The 18,945-nt window shown below is 49.4% G+C and overlaps 6 protein-coding genes across 6 annotated transcripts; 5 read left to right on the forward strand and 1 right to left on the reverse strand.

The window, feature by feature from the left end:
- Positions 1–1,066: 1,066 nt before the first annotated feature.
- Positions 1,067–2,115, forward strand: COCCADRAFT_28716 (uncharacterized protein; the record flags this gene model as incomplete). The annotated part of the gene is made up of 2 exons (XM_007717121.1): positions 1,067–1,126; positions 1,207–2,115. 2 exons carry the CDS (start codon positions 1,067–1,069, stop codon positions 2,113–2,115), a joined length of 969 nt encoding a protein of 322 aa, XP_007715311.1.
- A 704-nt stretch (positions 2,116–2,819) lies between these two features.
- COCCADRAFT_28717 (uncharacterized protein) lies at positions 2,820–4,001 on the forward strand (the record flags this gene model as incomplete). Its single annotated transcript, XM_007717122.1, has 4 exons — positions 2,820–2,890; positions 3,022–3,229; positions 3,262–3,316; positions 3,355–4,001. The coding sequence occupies 4 exons, from the start codon at positions 2,820–2,822 to the stop codon at positions 3,999–4,001; spliced, it is 981 nt and encodes a 326-aa protein (XP_007715312.1).
- Positions 4,002–5,555: 1,554 nt separating this feature from the next.
- On the reverse strand, positions 5,556–6,870 carry COCCADRAFT_28718 (uncharacterized protein; the record flags this gene model as incomplete). The annotated part of the gene is made up of 3 exons (XM_007717123.1): positions 5,556–6,130; positions 6,189–6,690; positions 6,739–6,870. 3 exons carry the CDS (start codon positions 6,868–6,870, stop codon positions 5,556–5,558), a joined length of 1,209 nt encoding a protein of 402 aa, XP_007715313.1.
- A 492-nt stretch (positions 6,871–7,362) lies between these two features.
- On the forward strand, positions 7,363–8,860 carry COCCADRAFT_7568 (uncharacterized protein; the record flags this gene model as incomplete). The annotated part of the gene is made up of 5 exons (XM_007717117.1): positions 7,363–7,371; positions 7,423–7,509; positions 7,562–8,027; positions 8,081–8,111; positions 8,158–8,860. The coding sequence occupies 5 exons, from the start codon at positions 7,363–7,365 to the stop codon at positions 8,858–8,860; spliced, it is 1,296 nt and encodes a 431-aa protein (XP_007715307.1).
- A 452-nt stretch (positions 8,861–9,312) lies between these two features.
- COCCADRAFT_104114 (uncharacterized protein) lies at positions 9,313–14,370 on the forward strand (the record flags this gene model as incomplete). Its single annotated transcript, XM_007717130.1, has 5 exons — positions 9,313–9,394; positions 9,442–11,409; positions 11,464–11,562; positions 11,614–11,957; positions 12,883–14,370. The coding sequence occupies 5 exons, from the start codon at positions 9,313–9,315 to the stop codon at positions 14,368–14,370; spliced, it is 3,981 nt and encodes a 1,326-aa protein (XP_007715320.1).
- Positions 14,371–16,422: 2,052 nt separating this feature from the next.
- On the forward strand, positions 16,423–17,915 carry COCCADRAFT_28721 (uncharacterized protein; the record flags this gene model as incomplete). The annotated part of the gene is made up of 5 exons (XM_007717124.1): positions 16,423–16,876; positions 17,164–17,403; positions 17,691–17,719; positions 17,794–17,799; positions 17,844–17,915. The coding sequence occupies 5 exons, from the start codon at positions 16,423–16,425 to the stop codon at positions 17,913–17,915; spliced, it is 801 nt and encodes a 266-aa protein (XP_007715314.1).
- Between the last annotated feature and the right edge of the window lie 1,030 nt (positions 17,916–18,945).

Below are 18,945 nucleotides of genomic sequence, written 5' to 3' on the forward strand. Positions count from 1 at the left end.
ACAAGTACACCCCTCCTTCTCCCATTAATTCTATCATCGTATATAAGCTTTACTTATGTTTATTACCCCCCCCCCCTCCCTTCCCCTCCCCCGGACCAACGAGAAATACTCAATATATATATATAGTATAGTTAAACCTTTATTCGTGAGAAATTTTGAACGCCAGCCCGCTACATCCCGCAATTATAGATCGAACCACTTGATATAACTGCTAGATATTAGGGTCCAAACAAGCTAATACCATTATTTTTTCGTAGGTCAGTCCTTCCGTTCTGAATTATTGGTTGAGCGCAGATGGGCCACGACAGCGTCAGCGAACCATGCCAAAGATTGTTATGAGAAAGACTTTTGGCTTGCGAGATTGCTAGTAAGATAGTGGTACCTAGTAGTCAGAAGTCACGGTGCACCACGAGGCAAGAGCTGCCGTAGATGATGGCGATGAGGGTCAAGACAATGCTAGATTGGTTTATCTTGGATACACTTGCAGGACTTGTGTTGTCGGCATATTCGACAATATGGGACTCGAACGATTCAGCACCTGTATCAACGACAGCGAAGCTGCCAATCTGTTGCAGGCTCTGTACTCAAGTACGGTTGCAAGTGGTATGAGTGCCTCGATATTAGTCTATCCATGTGCGTAGTGGCATCGAGAATCAGCAACAAGATAGTCTGTATTATATTCAGCAAAACATGGCAGGATCCATGACAATGCGGCAAGCGCAGGCTCAGAGACTGAAACCTGCGACTAGACAGGCATTGATCTGGCGAAAACCTCTCAAACAGCCTCCAAGCCAGCTAAGGCACGTTGTGGGATGAGGATGCTGCGCCACATGATAAGCCTCGGGGCTAACTGTATATAAGACGTTGGGAATCTTAGGCAATCATGCTGCGCCACGCAACAAGCCTCGCTTCTAACCACAGACATGCTTTGGAGAATCCTACACAGTTATGCTGCGCCATATCTACCTATATAACAAAAGAATGAATCTCATCGTGCATAAAGTTTCTCGCGCGACACTACGCTATAGTGAGTGAGTGTGTGCTGTATGTCCAAGCAAAACCCGCCATGCCTCGCCTCAAGAAAGTTGTTCATAAACCTGCTCCTTCTGGGCCAAAGTGGTCTGACGTGCGTAGTCTCTTTTCCTCCTCTCTTCTCAACAACAAGAATCAGACTTTGAAGCTTACGCATTCGATTTAATTTAATAGTGGATCGTCCCGCCCGCTGTTCACGAGAAAACATGGAAATCTTGGACTATACACGCAGCAGCAGCAGCAGCACGAACTACACCCACCACCATCATCACCGCCAGCTTCTCCACCCTCCCTCTCGAGCTGCGCAATAAAATCTACTTTTACGCAATCGACAAGGTACCGCGTCTTACCCTTGTCGGCAGCACGACAGCGTCAGAAGACGAGACGAGCCACGGCGCCAACGACGAATTACTACCCGTTGACCCAGGTCTAACCACCTGGTTATCTTCCCTTGCCACTCACCTTCCTAACCATTTTAATCTCAACAAACAATACCGCGCCGAAGCACTCGCGGAACTGCACCACAGCGCACTCATGCTCCTCACGCACCTGCGCGCCCCTCGTGCAGTGGATTTTCTCCGCCTCTTGCCTAACGCGATTGCGAGTGCGACGGTGTTGCGTATCGTCGATGTAACGCTTACAACACGCCTATCTTACTCTGCCTCTTCCCCTCCCTCTACTTCCCACTCTACCTCTACCTCGAGTCCAGTCCCTTTCCTTACGAATCAAACCTACATCCACGCTCTATCTGCCCTATCCCCTTGCCTCGAATCTCTTACCCTCCCCCTCTCCTCAGCCATCATGCGCGATCAAAGCCTCTACGAACCACTCCTCGCGCCCCTCGTGGGTGCTAATACGGCATTGACGAGGCTTCGCATCGAAGCGCTGGGCACGCGTTTGGAGGATGCGCAGCGTGTGGAGAGGTGGGTTTTGGGGGAGGGGGGAAGAGGGGTAAGAGGAGGAGGGAAAGATTTACGTGTTGTGATTGATTTGGCGCCAGGGAACGATGCGGTTTGGTATGAGGATAGTGAAGTGTGGACCGGGGGAGTGCGATGGGTGCATAGTAGTGATTTCTTTGGGTGAGTTGGAATTTTCAAAGAGTGGGATTCATAGAGGGACAATTTGTCGTTGTGGGCAAGGGGTGGGGTGTATTAGGGACGGAATGATGAAAGCCATCTCAACAACTTGATGCCAATTAGCACAAGTACATTGTCTATTACCAAACTCCAAATTAGCCCGCATTCTTCTGTGAATGATCGCTTCATGCAAAGATTGGTGGGCAACTTGGCGCGAAAATTAGACAGAGAATAGTAATGGGAGAACTTCGTTCACTACGTTCCATCCAAACGATTCCACTGCCATCATTCGGATCTATGATTGCGGGGAAAAGGCTTTCAACCCTTGTCCACTTTGTCATTTGTGTGCGCCAAATAGTAGCATTAAGAGCGCCTCCACGTGTTCTACGCATTTCCCCGAGATCCACATATTCATCGGCTCGGAATCCACTAGGTACCGACGTATATCCGGCCTTCCGAGCTGCCAAAACCAAAGGGTATGCTCTGTGATCACAAAGAAGCGCACGGCACATTGTGCTAAGATGGTTCTGTATCGACAAGCTTTCTCAACAAATGAAGCTAGTCATATCAACTATGGGTATGGACTAGGAGGAACGGTGTGATGCAAGCAACAACAATCTAACGATGCTCATACCACCTGGCGAGGAGTATATAACTGACCTAAGAACATCACTGTCGTATACGTCTCTGTCAACGAATCACTCGTGAGACATGGTTAATTGCTTTGCGTCTCTCGGGCTAGTAAGCCTCCATGTTGGTGCCACTCTCGCTGCGCGTCAGCCGTACGACGTGAGGAAAATTATCAAAGCCCTTCAGGGAGCCCCACGATGACTTGACTATTCTTTGTGCGCATCGCGGATTGAGGTAGGACATGGAAGAGAAAGTAATTTGCCAAGTTTTAACCGTTCTGTAGATGGAACGGGACAGCTGAAAACTCCGTCGATGCCTACTGGAGAGCAACAGAAGCCGGCATCGAATGCATTGAAACTGATATGCGCCTCTCCAAGGATTACTTCATTCCGATGGTCCACGATAGCGGCTTAGGTCGTGTGACCGACGTCGGCGAGCAAGCTGGGAAAGAAGCTTATAACCCTTATACTGGAAAGGGCTACGATCCCAAAGTTGAGAATTTCAACCTTTGAAGACGCTGGAGAACGCTGCCGGTGTACCTGCCAACAAGTGGTGCAATTTACAAGCTGCAAGCAATAGTAAGTCTAGATATACTAGAAATTCAACAGATTACCAGCATCACAATGGTACAAAACACCTGAAGAGTTTGAGGCTCTTGCATGGGTGCAAGATGCATTTTTAAACGGTATTCAACTTGCCTTCATTCCTGTCTATGATCCATCTATGCAAAAAGGAATGGATACTCTTGCCTCACTGAAAGCATTCTCGCAGACCAACTACACTATCAGCGCCGAAATCGAACTACGATCGACAGATGGCGTACTCCAGGACCTTGTCGATTACGTCAAGAGCAGCCAGTCCACCAACATTAACGTCAAAACTACAGGTACCTTGTACGCTCCTGGCGACATTTTTGCCCCAGAATCCATAGATGTCGACAGAGCAAACTATACTTTCCCTGATAACGAGCACCGCAACAACTCGGTTTACACATTCAAAGATAATAAAGCCCCGCGTCTGATGGACAGCCTGCTGGGTAAAGGTGTCTCAGTTGATGGGCACGACTACCGATCTGACTTTAACTGGATCATGGAGCAAGGTTACAACTGGATCATCGCCGATACACCTGATCTATGGGCTAAGAGGCTGGAGAAGCAGGGAAAGAGGAATATTACTTGGATGCTGGCGGATGGAATGAGAGCGGCGAATAAGACATTGGCAGGTGGATGGTATAAGAGGGATGATGAATGTTCACAAAACTAGTGATTATGTGCTTATTAGATGGATATGAAGTGGCAATATGCGACGGCTTGCTCCAAGCTGCACTGTATACGTTTCAAACCGTGAGGCGCAGGTATATGCAGGTAGGAGAAGCTTAGGAATGTGTGATGTTGTGTATCGGCATGTATTGAATGTACGCTGTTACATGCATTGAATCTACGGTAGCAAACTTCTTCCTCAAGCAACTGGAGCTATCCAGAAGTCTTAATGAAAAAGATTCGCGTCAACCTCCGATAGTGCTATAGAGGTGACACTGTGAGGATGACTATGAGCAAGCCCAGTGAGCCATCCACTAGTGACAAAAATAAGCATAATCGGAAAGCCATCGTAATGGCATTTCAGAGATTAAACTGAAAAGAACAGATACTACACTTGATCTAAGCCAAAAGGCAAACTGGGAGCATCATTAGCATATGCTGGAAAAAGGTGATAGTAGGGGGTAAGAGAGGAAAAACTTACGAGAGCTGGTTTTGCAAAGGAGAGGGGGGAGGGCAGGTTTTTATAGACGGGGGGAGCCACTAGTTTAGTGTGGCACGTGATTTTGCTGCCTGCCTGCCTGCGGTCATAGCTCCCCGGCTCTCGTTTGCTTTTGACGTCAGGTTGGGTAGGCAGCAGTGAGGTAAAGTGGGGAAATTTGCGGTGCTGCCTGGAGCGTGCGGGCAATTGGCAATGTGGATGGATTGGGGGTCAAGGGGGCCGGTAGAGCTCTATGCATGCATGGTTGTGTAGTGTAGTTTGCGCACTTGGGCGGTGCAATGAGTTGCAGATATGATATATCGCTCTTATCGTTTTGAGAAATATTCATAATGAGTAGATGTAGAAGAGAGTGATGATATGCAGCAGCATCAGATACTCCCACGCGTATACGAGGCAAGAATATGATGCTCTCACTTGACCAGAAGCACGACTAGCACGCATACAGTAAACACATATCAAGCTACCCAGAAAACCACGATTGCCAAAGACCATTTTTTCAGCCAGTTTGGCGGGGCAATTAGGGTAGATGAAGCCAGCTGAGATTGACGCAATCACAAATCATGGAAGAGACCAGCTCCGCTTCCAGCTTCTATCAGCCAAGTGAGGTGTTCGTGTTATCCCGTTGCTTATTGGTAGCAAAAATCCTAGGCAGAATGTTCGCACGTGATGTGGAAGCCTGTTCAACCGATTTGGTCGGTTGCTGAATGGGAAATGTCTCACAATGGATGCCACACACTTATCCCTCTTGACCAGAGCGTGTATATTTTACTCAATGCAATTACAGAAGAAATAACTACTACTTCAATAGGTGACATGACGTTCAAAGTAGGCTAGGTAGTCTCGCTTGTAGCGCGAATCGGAAATGCGATGTCGGCTACGGTGGCTACTACGACATTGACGGAGAAACCTCTAGTCTTGATCGCTTAGAAGAGTCATGTACGAAGAACATGTGTGCATCCTACATGCGTTACATTTTCAAATTGAACTCATACATCGTATATCATCAGTAGAACGTCTACGACCTACTCTAGCTATCATCTAGCCAAATTCGTGAAAACCTCATAGCTCGTCCTTGTCCTTGGAAGCTGCACCTGTCTTCGCTTGTTCAACAAGACCTTTGTGGACCATGTTCGTCAATACCTCGTAAGCAACCTGTGCTGCAACTAAGCCCGTCGTCTCCGCCGAGCCGTCATATGCAGGACTGACTTCAACAATGTCTGCCCCAACCACGTTCATATCCTGGATACCTCGCAGAATTCGAATCACTTCCCGAGTGGTCCAGCCACCAGGCTCCGGAGTACCCGTGCCTGGCGCTAGCCCGGGGTCAATCACATCAATGTCAATACTGAGGTAGACGGGCATCTCAGTGCCGACACGGTCCATGATGGATGCAATCACTCCCTTGACTCCAATATCGTCAATATCATCAGTGGCAATGCGTTGCCAACCTTGCTGTGAATCGTCGACGTGGTCGGCATCGTCGTCGCCTGACAGTCGCGTCCTGAGACCCGCATGCACACTCGAGCCGTTTGCGATCAAACCCTCGGTCGCAGCGTACCAAAACATGCTGCCGTGGTTGAAGAAGGATTGCGTGGACAGATCCTCGGGGTCTAGCCATGCACTTGGATATTTTGCTATATTCCCACTGAGTTAACAATTTTTGGCCATGTTGAAACTGTTGGAATCACGAACCTGGGTGCCAAGTGTCCAGGTGGGCGTCAAAATGTACAACAGCGATTGGCTGCTTGTACAAGTTCTTCAATGCCCTCAAAGCCGGCAGTGCAATGCTGTGGTCTCCACCAAACGTAAGCAGCTTGGGCTTCTTGAAGTATGACACCCCACTCTCAGTGCTCTTCTCGGTCGATGGCCTGTTTGCCAGCTCCTGAAAAGCTTCACTCATCTGCCGCAGTGCCAGGGCATTGTCAAAAGGTGTGATTGGTATATCTCCGCAATCCACAATCTTGGCCCATGATGTGTATGGATTGAACCCCGCGCGTGGATTGAAGCCACGGAACGACGTCTGGCGAGAAGAGCCAGCACGAATGGCTCGAGGTCCGAATCGAGCACCAGGTCGGTATGATACTGCGGTATCGAAGGGCGCACCAAGGATGGCGATATCATAAGTCGTCTCGGGGGTAGTCAAGCAGCGAGTGTGTGGCAGGTGGGCAAAGGTCGAGATACCGGAAAAGCCCCACTAAGCGACTGTCAGTTGTATTCAAGCACCATCACATTGAATGCTTACATCTGTACCCCACTTCTTCTCAAGCTCGTCTAGCCGCTCTTGAGAGAACGAACTCTTTCCTTCAGCGTGGTGGGCTCCATGCGCGGAGACATGGGCCGCATAGGCAAACGGAGTGATCCAGTTCCACCTCATGATCAGTGCATTGCAGTATCTCGGGACAAAACAGTGCAGCAGTCAAGTTCAAATACCCGTAGACTGGCGTCTAGGGCGGACAATTATGTAAAATCGCGTTATCGTCAGTCCTGGTCATGTTGCCAACGGCGTAGCGGGGCAGCCCAGAAAGGAAAGTCCATCCGTAGTCGCCCAGAGAGAATGGAACTACCTTGGCCTGATGTCTGGGGCTTGCATGGAAAGACAGACGGGAGATGTGAAGGTGGAGAGCAACAAGGGTCGTTCTCACGGCAAGGCGAGACGGAATTGAGAGTAATGACGTGATGCATGCTCGTCCCGTGACGACGCGCCTTCGCGTGTTACGCGAAGCCTCCACCCTCGCCATCCAAGGTACCGCTCAGCGCAACTCCCAATCACGTCCTCAGTAGGTCGTGTAACTCATCATATCGGTGTTATTGTGGATCTCATCACAACATATTGTTCAGCGCAAGAAGACCCTATCTAACTGTCAAGATGCCTGAGGTAGGGACGCGTTCTTGTTGCACGCGTATTACACCTGCTAACATTGATCAGATTGCAGAAGTGGCACGCATTGTGCATTTCTTGAAGAAACATGCTGTCGGAAAGACTATACAAGCGGTGAAAACCCAGGAAGACAATGTGCGCTTGGTGCCGTCTCATCTGTACGAAAGCATCTAATGGCCTCATCCAGATTGTCTACGGAAAGGTTGGAACCTCTGCAGCAGCCTTTCAAAAAGCCATGTCCGGCAAGAAAATTCTAGATGCACGCCAGCAGGGCAAGTACTTCTGGCTGGTCATGGACACGGCACCGCACCCCCTGATGCATTTTGGCATGTCTGGCTGGATGAAGTTCAGCAACGACGAAACAGCATACTACCGCCCAACCAAACCCGAGGAAGCAGAGTGGCCACCCAAGTACTGGAAGTTCATTTTGCAGTTGCAAGGAGAACCCAAAAACGAGGTTGCCTTCGTTGACGCAAGACGACTGGCTCGAATAAGACTGGTAGATGCTGCTGCGGAAGATATGAGGAAGACGACTCCACTGAAAGAGAACGGCCCCGACCCAGTTATTGACAAAGACATCTTGACCGTTGAATGGCTGGGTAAGAAGCTGAAGAGTAAGAGAGTGCCTGTGAAAGCTCTACTGTTGGATCAAGGTTCGTATCTCCTCACCATATCATTGAAATAACGCACTTCTGACCTTACATAGCCAACATCTCAGGCATAGGGAACTGGGTTGGGTATGTTGGTCGCAAAGTAGATATGGAGCACCACTAACATAAACAGCGACGAGATCATGTTTCAAGCCAAACTGCACCCAGAGCAGTATAGCAACACCTTCAGCGACGAACAAGTGAAGCGTCTATATGACGCGATGATGTACGTCTGTGACACGGCCGTGCAAGCCAATGGAGATTCGGACAGTTTTCCTCAAGACTGGCTCATGAAGCATCGTTGGGGAAAAGGCAAGAAAGAGGCAAGCAAACTACCGACCGGCGAGAAGATTACATTCCTCAAGGTCGGTGGTCGGACTTCTGCCATCGTTCCGAGTGTTCAGAAGAAGACAGCAGCTGTTGCTGGTGACGTTTCCGACAACGCAGAGGCTGAAGACAGTGAAGCGGATACGAAGCCTAAGAAGAGCAACAAGAGGAAGGCTCAAGCAGTTAAGGAGGAAGATGAGGAAGTTGAGGAGAAGGCACCTGCTAAGGCTAAAGGCGGACGTAAGACTGTGAAGGAGGTTAAAGAAGAGACAAAAGATGCTTCTGAAGAAGCACCAGCAAAACCGAAGCGTACTAGCAAGAAGGTCAAAGAACAAGTCAAAGAGGAGACTGAAGCAGAGACTGTTGGTGAAATTGAGGAGGAACAGCCCGCCAAGAAGCGAAAGACGACTGCCAATGGCACATCAAAGAAGATGAAGGTTCCCGCCAAAGAGGAGAAACCGAGTGAAGATACAACAGGAAAGCGGCGGTCAGGACGCTTGTCCAGGTAAGGGCGAATACGGTATATTGGAATATTGTTTTGTACAGTTCAATTGTAAGATAGCGGAAGAGATTTTGTTTTCTGAATGATTGTAAACCTACTACCAAGGTTCAAGATGCACATCGAAATGGCTGCTGTAAGAGGGCGTGTAAGCGGGGTGTCAGGACGCGCACGTGCAATTCAAAGTCGAGGTGCGCTAGTGGTCGAATCGAACACTCCGACATTGAATTTCAGAGCTCCCCACATTCTCACGTAGCGCAGGCCAGCCACAGTGCCACAGTTGCTTGCCGAAGGGGCCGTGTCGCCATGACACATTGTATTGATTAAACATCTCGAATCCCCACCTAACCTCCTCCGGCCTGGTCGCGAGGTTGAATCGAATCCATTTCTTAATTCCGAACGGAAGCTCTTCGCCGGTCGACTATCAACAACGCTCCGCGCACACCTCACACGACCGTCACCATGCCGCAGCCATTGCCCAGCAAGGAGCAGACGCTCTTCCGTTCGCTTGTCAAGTACTATGAGGGCAAGCTATACAAGAAGGGTAGGCTGCAGTGCAAGGGCAACGTATGGCATTGCTAACCCCGCCAGGCCTCAAGGCTGCTGAGCAGATCTTGAAGAAGCACCCCACCCATGGCGACACCCAAGCGATGAAGGCCCTGATCCTCAATTCCATAAACCAGGGTGATGAAGCCTTCGCCCTCTGCAAAGAAGCCCTCCGAAATGACATGAAGTCGCACATCTGCTGGCACGTCTACGGTTTACTGTGGCGCTCGGTCAAGAACTACCCTGAGGCCATCAAGTCGTACAAAATGGCTCTGAGGTTAGAGCCAGGCTCGTTGAACATCCTCCGCGACCTCGCCCTCCTCCAATGCCAAGTCCGCGACTACGAGGGATACATTGAGAGTCGGCGCAAGATGATGCAAGAACGACCACAATTGCGCCAGAACTGGACTGCTTTGGCCGTGGCTTACCATCTCGCAGGCAATTTCGCCGAAGCAGAAAACATTCTCAAGACCTACGAGGAGACGCTGAAGCAGCCTCCGCCTAAATCCGACCTCGAGCATTCCGAAGCGACCCTGTACAAGAACATGGTCATCTACGAATCTGGCGACGTGGAGCGTGCCCTGAAACACATAGACGAGGTGGTTAGGGTCAGTCTTGATCGACGCGCCGCATTGGAGCTGAGGGCGAAATACCTACTCGAACTTGGACGCAAGGAGGAGGCTGAGAAGGCTTACCGGGTCCTGTTGACTAGAAACAACGAGTACCGGGCATACTTCGAGGGGCTAGAGAAGGCCTTGGGTCTGGATCGCTCCAACGACGCCGATATTGAGAAGCTGAACGAACTGTATCAATCATTTGCCAGCAAGAACGAGCGCAACGATGCTGCAAGACGCATACCATTGGACTTTCTTCAGGGTGAGGCATTCAAGACACAGGTGGACCAGTACCTCCGACGGATGCTGAACAAGGGTGTACCTTCAACTTTCCCAAACATCAAATCGCTCTACCGTGACGAGGGAAAGAAGGCAGTCATTGAGGAACTTGTGCTTGGCTATGCATCGGAGAAGAAGACCAACGGCTCTGCAGAAAACGAGAGCAATGGCAACATCACCGATCGATTCGAACAGTCTGTGCTATACTTCCTCGCCCAGCATTACAACTACGTCCTAAGCCGCGATCTCGACAAAGCCATGGAATATATAGACAAGTTGATTGAGATGGATCCAAAGTCGGTTGATTATAGTCAGACCAAGGCACGGATCTACAAGCACGCCGGCGACGTCCAGAAAGCTTCGGAAACGATGAACCACGCGCGAGAGCTTGACGAGAGGGATCGATACATCAACACCAAGTGCGCCAAATATCAACTACGGAACAACGAAAACGAGAATGCGCTCAACACAATGAGCAAGTTCACCCGTAATGAGGCTGTGGGTGGACCGCTCGGTGATCTTCACGACATGCAGTGTATGTGGTATCTGATTGAAGATGGAGAGGCATATCTGCGACAAGAGAAGTACGGTCTCGCACTGAAGCGCTTCACAGCTATCGCGGACATCTTCGATGTCTGGCATGAGGACCAATTCGATTTCCATAGCTTCTCACTACGAAAGGGACAGATCCGCGCCTATATTGACATGATCAGATGGGAGGACCACCTACGCGATCATCCATTCTTCACTAGGGCAGCCACCCAAGCAGTCGAGCTGTATGTCCGGTTAGCAGACAACCCGAAGATGTCAAATGCAGATGAGCTCGAATTGGACAAGCTGGATCCCACAGAGCGCAAAAGGGCTGAGAAGAAGGCAAAGAAGGAGAGGGAAAAGGCTGAGAAGGCTGAGGCAGAGCGGAAAGCAGCTGCAGCTGCAAAGGCAACAGCCAAGGGTGAAGATGGCGACACCAAGAAAGAGGATACCGATCCAAATGGCGAGAAGCTGCTTCAGACCAAGCAGCCTCTAGAAGATGCCCTACGGTTCCTACAGCCCATGCTCGAGTTGGCGCCGAAGAACATCAAGGCTCAGAATGTGGGCTTCGAGGTCTATATCCGGAGAAGTATGTTGTAATTCCTGTCCCTTTTCTTCTCGGTCTATGCTAACAGCATATCAGACAAGTACCTCCTCGCCCTCAAGTGTCTACAAGCAGCACGTGAGATTGATCCCGAGAACCCCAAGCTGCACGAACAGAGTGTGCGCTTCCGCCAAGCCAGTATGTCCAACAAACCCATCACCATGTAAGTGTGTTGCTAACAGCTAGCAGTCAGCAAACCCGTCGAGCCTCTCTCCTCTCAAGCATTGGAGGTCATCAAAGCCACTTTCACCGCACCACCCGCGGATGCTGACCTCAACACTTACAATGACAAGTTTTTGAAGAAGCACTTGGAGAGCGCACTGCATCTCCAATCCGGATATAATGTCCGTTACATTCTTGACAATAGCTCCAAGTCCCAAAATGAGCAGGACCTGCTAAAGACACTGGATCTCCCAACCATCACGATTGAAGAAGCGAAGGCCGGACTGACATTGCTCAATGACTGGAAGAGCGAGCAGGGAGTCAAGGATGACTACAGAGCGAAGGCTGCTAGTCGTTGGAGTGCAGCTGTTGTCTTTAAGAAATGAGCTACAAGCTTGTTGGTGAGTGTTGCGCCGAGATAAAGTAGGCAGGTGGCTATGCCTTGTACATGATTACAAGCCTGGTAGATACGTATGCATTTGCATGGCACTAAACTGCCCGTAACAGAAGCAAGAATAAAAACAAACTGGATAACCGAAACAGCGTCTAGCATCACATGTGTGAAGAGTGGCAAGGAGGCGGATCAACTGTGCGTCATGCGCAAGCTTGTCCGGAACGGCGAGGCGTCGTGCTGTCCGCCTGGACCAATCATATGGCGCGCAGTACGAAAACTGCCCGCTAAGGTTAGGTCCAGGCTGTGTGGGGAAATGTCACAGCTGTACACCCACGAAACACTTTCCCATGAATTCAACATTCTTGCTTTGTATGCTTCAACAGCGTACTCGGCAGTCTCATTGTTTTTACCACGCCACTTGCGACCTCAACGCGTCTGCATCCATTTGCTGTTCGGACACTAACAGTGGTTTCTTGCGTCAGCAGTCCAATTACCGTATTGACCGTATAACTCTCGGCTTCGCGCCAAACCCCGATGGCGACAAGGAGATCACACAACAAGACAAGGTTAGGATGCCACCAATGCAAAAGGAGACGGATAAAAGTGAGTACTTGTACTATCATGTACTGTCATGTTTCCGTGTGAAGAAGCCGATATACTCAGTGCACGCGAGATCATGTACATGCGTATATGCAAACATGCACAACGCCACATGTAGTGGGCGTTCATACACTCACAGCCACAGCAGTACTGGAGCGTATAGGCAATTGTTTGCAAAAAGGCGCATACTGGTAACTATCCGCGAAAGCCGCAAACAAGCGCGGTGGTGAAAAGTACTGTGAACTGAGAGGATCTTTTCGAGGAAAAGGTATTGGATGTCCTAATACTGACCGGTTCATCAGTGTGATACTAAACATCCATCGTGCGCGAATTGCGACAAAAAAGGGGAGAAATGTAGCTTCTTGGCACTTGTACCATCTTCGCGTCTCCTGACGAGCTCAACATCACCCAGCCCCGAGCATCCGCAAGACGTGTCGCCGTCGCCTAGACCTGAAACTCCAAAGCCTCAACCGATACCAGTACACTCTCCAACAAACCTCGCAGCTTTCAGCAACGAAGTAGCGCTTGCGACACAAACGCCCCGTCAAACTGAGATATCACTCGAAGATTCAGGCCTCGACCATTCAGCCTTACAAACACAACTCTCTTTACATTCCACAGCCTTTTCCGATATCAGCATACCACCGTATCTTCGTCCGTACGATGCCTGGAAAGATATCCGCGAGTTACTTCCGCCACCATTGCAAGAGGTTCTATGTCACTATGAATTTACCACCTCCCTTACTCTCGCAAACGATGATCCAGCAAAAGCAGCATGGCAGTCTTACATTCCCGAGATGGCACATAGCCATGAATTTCTCACAAATTGTGTATTGTCGGTCGCTTCGCTGCATCTTGGTCGGCTTCATGAAAACAAGGAAGCCAAAAAGAAGATGAATACACTAGCGGCTGCACGGATGAACAAAGCTCTAACAAAGTACCGGGTTGAGTTGGAAAACATCACAGAGAGCAATGCTGCGGCACTCTTTGCTAGTTCAACATTCACCGCTGTGTATCTTTTTCGCACATCAGCCATCGACATTGAGAACCTCCGTGCTTCAATTCCACCAGATGCGACCACACCGTCACCAGAGATAGTCGACAAGATGCTATCATGTGCATTGCGCACGATATGGGCACTCCGTGGTCCCCTAACAGTCCTGTTATCAGGATGGAGTTGGGTGGTGGGAAGTAAAATGCATCCAGTTACTGCACGCGAGTGGTGGCCGGAGTACAATATTTGCGCAACATCTCGTGCAGTCTTGGAGGACAAACGCCTACAGGAGATTGAGAAGTTATGGATGGATGGAGAAGAACCATTGGGACCGCACTGCGTCTACCTTTCTCAAGCACTACTCTACCTCCGCCAAAGCTTCAACTTGATTAGTCAACTGACACTACCCGAACGTTTCCCTCCAATGTCGGCAGTTCCATATTCGATCGACGACAAAACCATCTCCACCCTTACGGATCGCGGCGCAATCTTCGTCTGGGCGGCTCGCATACCACGAGAGTTTATCAACCTCGTCGAGTCCAAGAACGCACATGCACTCGTCATTCTCGCACACTACGCCATTCTACCCGGCAGAGTCCGAAACGTATGGTGGCTCGAAGGTCTAGGCGCCGACATCGTCACAGCCGTGGCAATGGCTCTCGGTCGCGAAAACTGGGGCTTGATCGAGTGGCCCGCAGGCGTCGTCGGTGTGGATCTAGAGAATGCATTTCGGGTGGAGAGACGCAAGGACAAGTTGGAAGGCAGTCCGTGTGAAATGCACATGGATGTCATATGAACTTCTTCCCCCAGGGAAACCCTGCTATATATCTACCGTTTAGACAAATCTAAGACTAGAAGTAATAGGTCGGATACTGTACCACCAATCCTTCATTCACCTGCTGCTATACCTACCTATTCCCACCCGAACAATCCCGACCCCCTCCCATATCCGCCTACCAAACCCAGCACGCTGTCCTCCGATTACACAACATATATGCAACTCGCCACATCATCCCCCCTCCGCTTCATATGTACTACTCATCTGGCAATGCCGGCATGTGACTCACCTCGTCGCACACATCTCAAACAAGCGTCAAGCGAATAGAAGGTCTAAACGCGGGAAAGCATGGGGCCTCGTGGGTATGTTTTGCGAGGGTGTCCGGTGTCTCGGGCGTGATGGGCGACGTACTTGGGGGTGAGGGGGGCGAGGGGGCGTGTGGAATGGGGCGGTTGTGTTGTTTAATACTGAGGGGAAACGAAGACATTGGTCTAAGAGAAGGGAAGAGAAGACGCATACACAAATCTCCACATCATCATTATCATTCTTTTTCCAGCCCAATCGCTTGAAAGGAAAGGATTCGTAAAGCGGACTCCGAAAACCCCCTTCAAACTCCGTTTCCTACGTACGTAGAAAAACTACTGGGTTTAAGTTTTACACTGCTTCCGTCCTTCCACCTCCTCCTGTATTCTTTCTCTTTTCTTTTCTTTCGCTAACGCACCTCCCCACACCGTCCCGGGAATTAAAAAAAACCCTGTGTGGAGATAAAAAAGCAAATACGTAGTCAGTGATTGCGCAATTCGCGGGCTTAGCCCTTGAGGCGATGTGGAAGCCCCCCAAAAACCACTACTACCTGTATACCCACATGCGCACTGCGCACTGCGCACGCTCTTAGTGGACATGAGAAATAGAAAGGGAAATAGACATCACGCCACCAGCGCTTTCTGTGGAGCCGGGAGGGTAGGCTGTGTGTGGAGATGGGCACAAAGAATATTTTTTTTCTTTGTCAGGCAGCAAGCTCTATCTTTTTTTGTGGTTCAGTTCAGGCGTTCAGCTCAGGCGTCCAGTCTAGGCGTTAGTGTCTCGGCTATTCGTGGTTTGTAAGTCTGATCTTTTTTTAAAATGGAGATTGGTATTTATGGTGATTGGTGTGTTGGAGGGGGTGTTCTTTTAGTTGAGTGGGGGAATGTGCAGTGTTGGTTTGTTGGTGGTATGGAAGTGGTGAGACACTCCACGTAGACACCTTGAGAGGGGTTTGCTAGTGTGTTTTTGGTTCTGGAGAATGACAGAAGGAAGACGGAGTTGTTGAGGAAATGAGTGGAGGTTTTGGGGACTATTGGTTGGTTTGTGGGTTTGAGTGTATTCACTTCGCAAAGAGTGGTAATAATTACTTGGAAGAGAAATCACTACTACCATCCACACTTGATGTATGTGTATTGGTCTACTCAAAGATTTGAGTCTTTGATTCAATGATATTGTCACAGCTGTTTAACAGTATATGGTGCAAACAACGCGAATGGTGGGTTTTGCGGTTCTTAAACCCACGGATGGTGGTTGCAACATGAATCCAATTATCAAGCAACATATTTATTAGGAATGATCCAAGAACAATCAGGCATCCAAAAGTCACAACGTATTTCTGCGAATAAGTATAATTAACAGTAGAAATACCGGCCTCGTGTGAGGGCAGTGAATTATATTCTACTCTCATCCTCCGCACTCAGCAAAGAAGCCAAAGTCGCATATTACAACTACACCCCATACGAGAAAACTAGTCACGTAGTACACACATCCAATATCACATGACTGTAAAGATAGCCATGTACATCCATGTATTGTTTTGATAACGAAAAGAGTCACTGAGGGTATCTCAAGTCTCCAGTGTCGACTGAGATTCCAAAAATGACAGAAACTCTAAATAGCCTCTAACGTATGCACAAGAAAGCGACATATCGCTACACTTGCAAACCGACCTAATTTACCTTTAGGATACCTTAAACGGAATTCCGATCAAGTCGAACAACCGAGTATTTTCTGCATGCAAGAGCGACCAGAACTTACGATACACACATGTATCCCGAGATCCACACCTGCACATCTTCAATCCTCGAATCTACTCAACAGCCCCCAACTTATGCCCAACAACCCCTTTCTCCCTCCCTAGACACCTCGTCCATCTTTCCTCAGTCACATACACTACTACATCTAGACTCACTACCACGCCGATCCGCACGCCACCGTGCATGCGCAACCGCAACCGCAACACGACATGGAGGCACTGCCCCACCTCCTTTGTATCTCGAAGATGTCAACCATGCGTGTGGGGCAAACGCAAGGCAAAACATGTGGGAAAGATACGAAGCTTCGGGGTGGCAAAAAACACCAAACACCATCTCTCTGTCTCGAAAAAAGGCAAGTTACGCGGGGAGCGGAAGCAAGACTTTGCAACTACTGTGTATTGTAATAAAGTGCCTATTTGGTAACTTCCAAGGGTGTATAGGGGTAAACGACCGCGTGTGGGGACGTACGTGTACGAGTGTATCGAAGTACGTCGACATCCGCGTGCGCAAGTCTATCAAGTAATTAACTCGGGTACTCACAAAGCAAGAGAATAACCAGGCGGGCGGAACGGTGCGGATAGATAAGGATAGACGTATATATCAAGCCGTTGCGGGACAACGGCCTTATTGACTTGTGCAATTCAAACCCACCTAAGACATTGTATGCGACATCGATGCAATCTCGAAATCGCGATCGCGATCGCGATCGCGATCACTGAAGGGAAAAAGTGAAGGGGACGATGGGGCTTAGATGTGGCTTGGACACGGCACCGAAACTTCTGTGCGTCGTCTTGGGGCCAGCTGGGCACAACGAACATCGACGACGATACTAACAACAACGCAACGACAATTCGTCTTGGGTATCGAGGCTTGGCAAGGCTGGTTCCCAACGTATCGCAGCAGGCAGTGCATGTTCCAAGAAAAAGCGGAGAAGCGGAAAATCAAGACAACGCTGAACAAGAGCCGAACAACAACGCCTTTGCAAATTTCCGTAAGTCGGATCGCACGGCTGAGCGTATGGCCGCTTGAGGCCGTGCAAGAAGGAAGAAGATGGAAAGGTCTCACGTGCCGGTATGCATGTATGCATCAATGTCAATCCCTCGGGAAGACTATGCATATACGTGCCTCCGAGCCCGTCTTTGTGGCTGTAACTAAACTAGCAAGACAGACATACAGGCATAGGGAGAGATGAACAGCAAGCATCTGTACACATGACAATCAAGCTTTCGGGACACCGACACCGTAGCCGAATATAGATTACGCATAACATCAACCCAGATCACAGCCTTGATTATTATACAGGACGTGTGAGTTGCGTAGAACATTGAGAGTTCCTGCGAGGTAGACTATTGCTTGTTTGTGTGTTTGAACATTTACGTAGGTATTAGTACGTGGTGTTAATTTGATTGCGTAGTTGCACTATTACTGTAGGGCTGTCTGTCTGTCAACTCGGGAAAGCGGATTACCAAGACCGAGAGGGCTAGCCCTAGCCTTCCAACATAAGCCAACCTTTACTACGGAATATCATCACTACTATAATATTACTCTAAGCAAAAAGTCGATAAGATGAACACACCAATGCTGCATTTACTATGCTAAAATCATATCCATCAACATGGTATTGCTGGTATTGCAGGTATTGCAGCAGCAACAAAGGCTTCACACGTACCCTTGGAACCAAGGAGATTTTCGTTCCCGACCTTCCTTGAGAAGGGGGCACCATTTTCCAACCCGGCTGTTTCGGTCTTCCGAAAGCCGAGACAGAAAAAGGGAGACTATACTAGACTCATGATCTACAACCATGAATCAGTTTTCCCTAACCACATTCGAGGGGAAAAAACCCACAGAACCCCAACACCAAAACACGAACAGTCTCAAAAGAGACAAGACAGAAAGGAGGAAAGGTTAAAAACGCTCACGCCCCAAGCGAGGAAGCGTTATGTCGCAACCATCGCCCCGAACTCCAAAAAAATAAAACACCGTGCGGGTGAAAGGAAAAATAGGGCTGAGAGCCCCTTGCTAACCCTTAGTCTCCTACATGGGTACACGCAACAAAGCAGCAGCATCATTATCACCACTTTCATTCATAGTTACGCACTAAGCGGTGTGTATACCATCCTAACCCCATCCTCCCCAACGCCTCAACCCCCCCTAAAAAGCACCCCCCGGTCCCACTCTAACCCCCATCCATCCTAGCCCCCACCTCACACGCATAGTAAGATCTCGCTGATCACTCTCCTCATATCCCTCCCCCCCCTTCCCGTTCCCATCTGCCGCTAGGCAAGGTACAAGCGTCTTTTTTATCCTTCACCATGCCCTGCCTTCTCACCGTGCTCTCGTCCTAACCGTGCTCTCGTCCTAACCACGCTCCATCCTCACCGTGCTCTCACCCTAATCCGTGCGTTTTTTTTGTTACCCCCATCCCCCTATCCCATCCCGTCCGCCTCTCACTCGTCTCTCTCTCTCTCTCTCTCTCGTCTCGTTGTGTCACTCGAAAATCTTACATACACAGCCACAGCCCTAAAACCCGTTA

Source organism: Bipolaris zeicola (genome assembly GCF_000523435.1).
Source record: "Bipolaris zeicola 26-R-13 unplaced genomic scaffold scaffold_166, whole genome shotgun sequence".
NCBI lineage: Eukaryota > Fungi > Ascomycota > Dothideomycetes > Pleosporales > Pleosporaceae > Bipolaris > Bipolaris zeicola.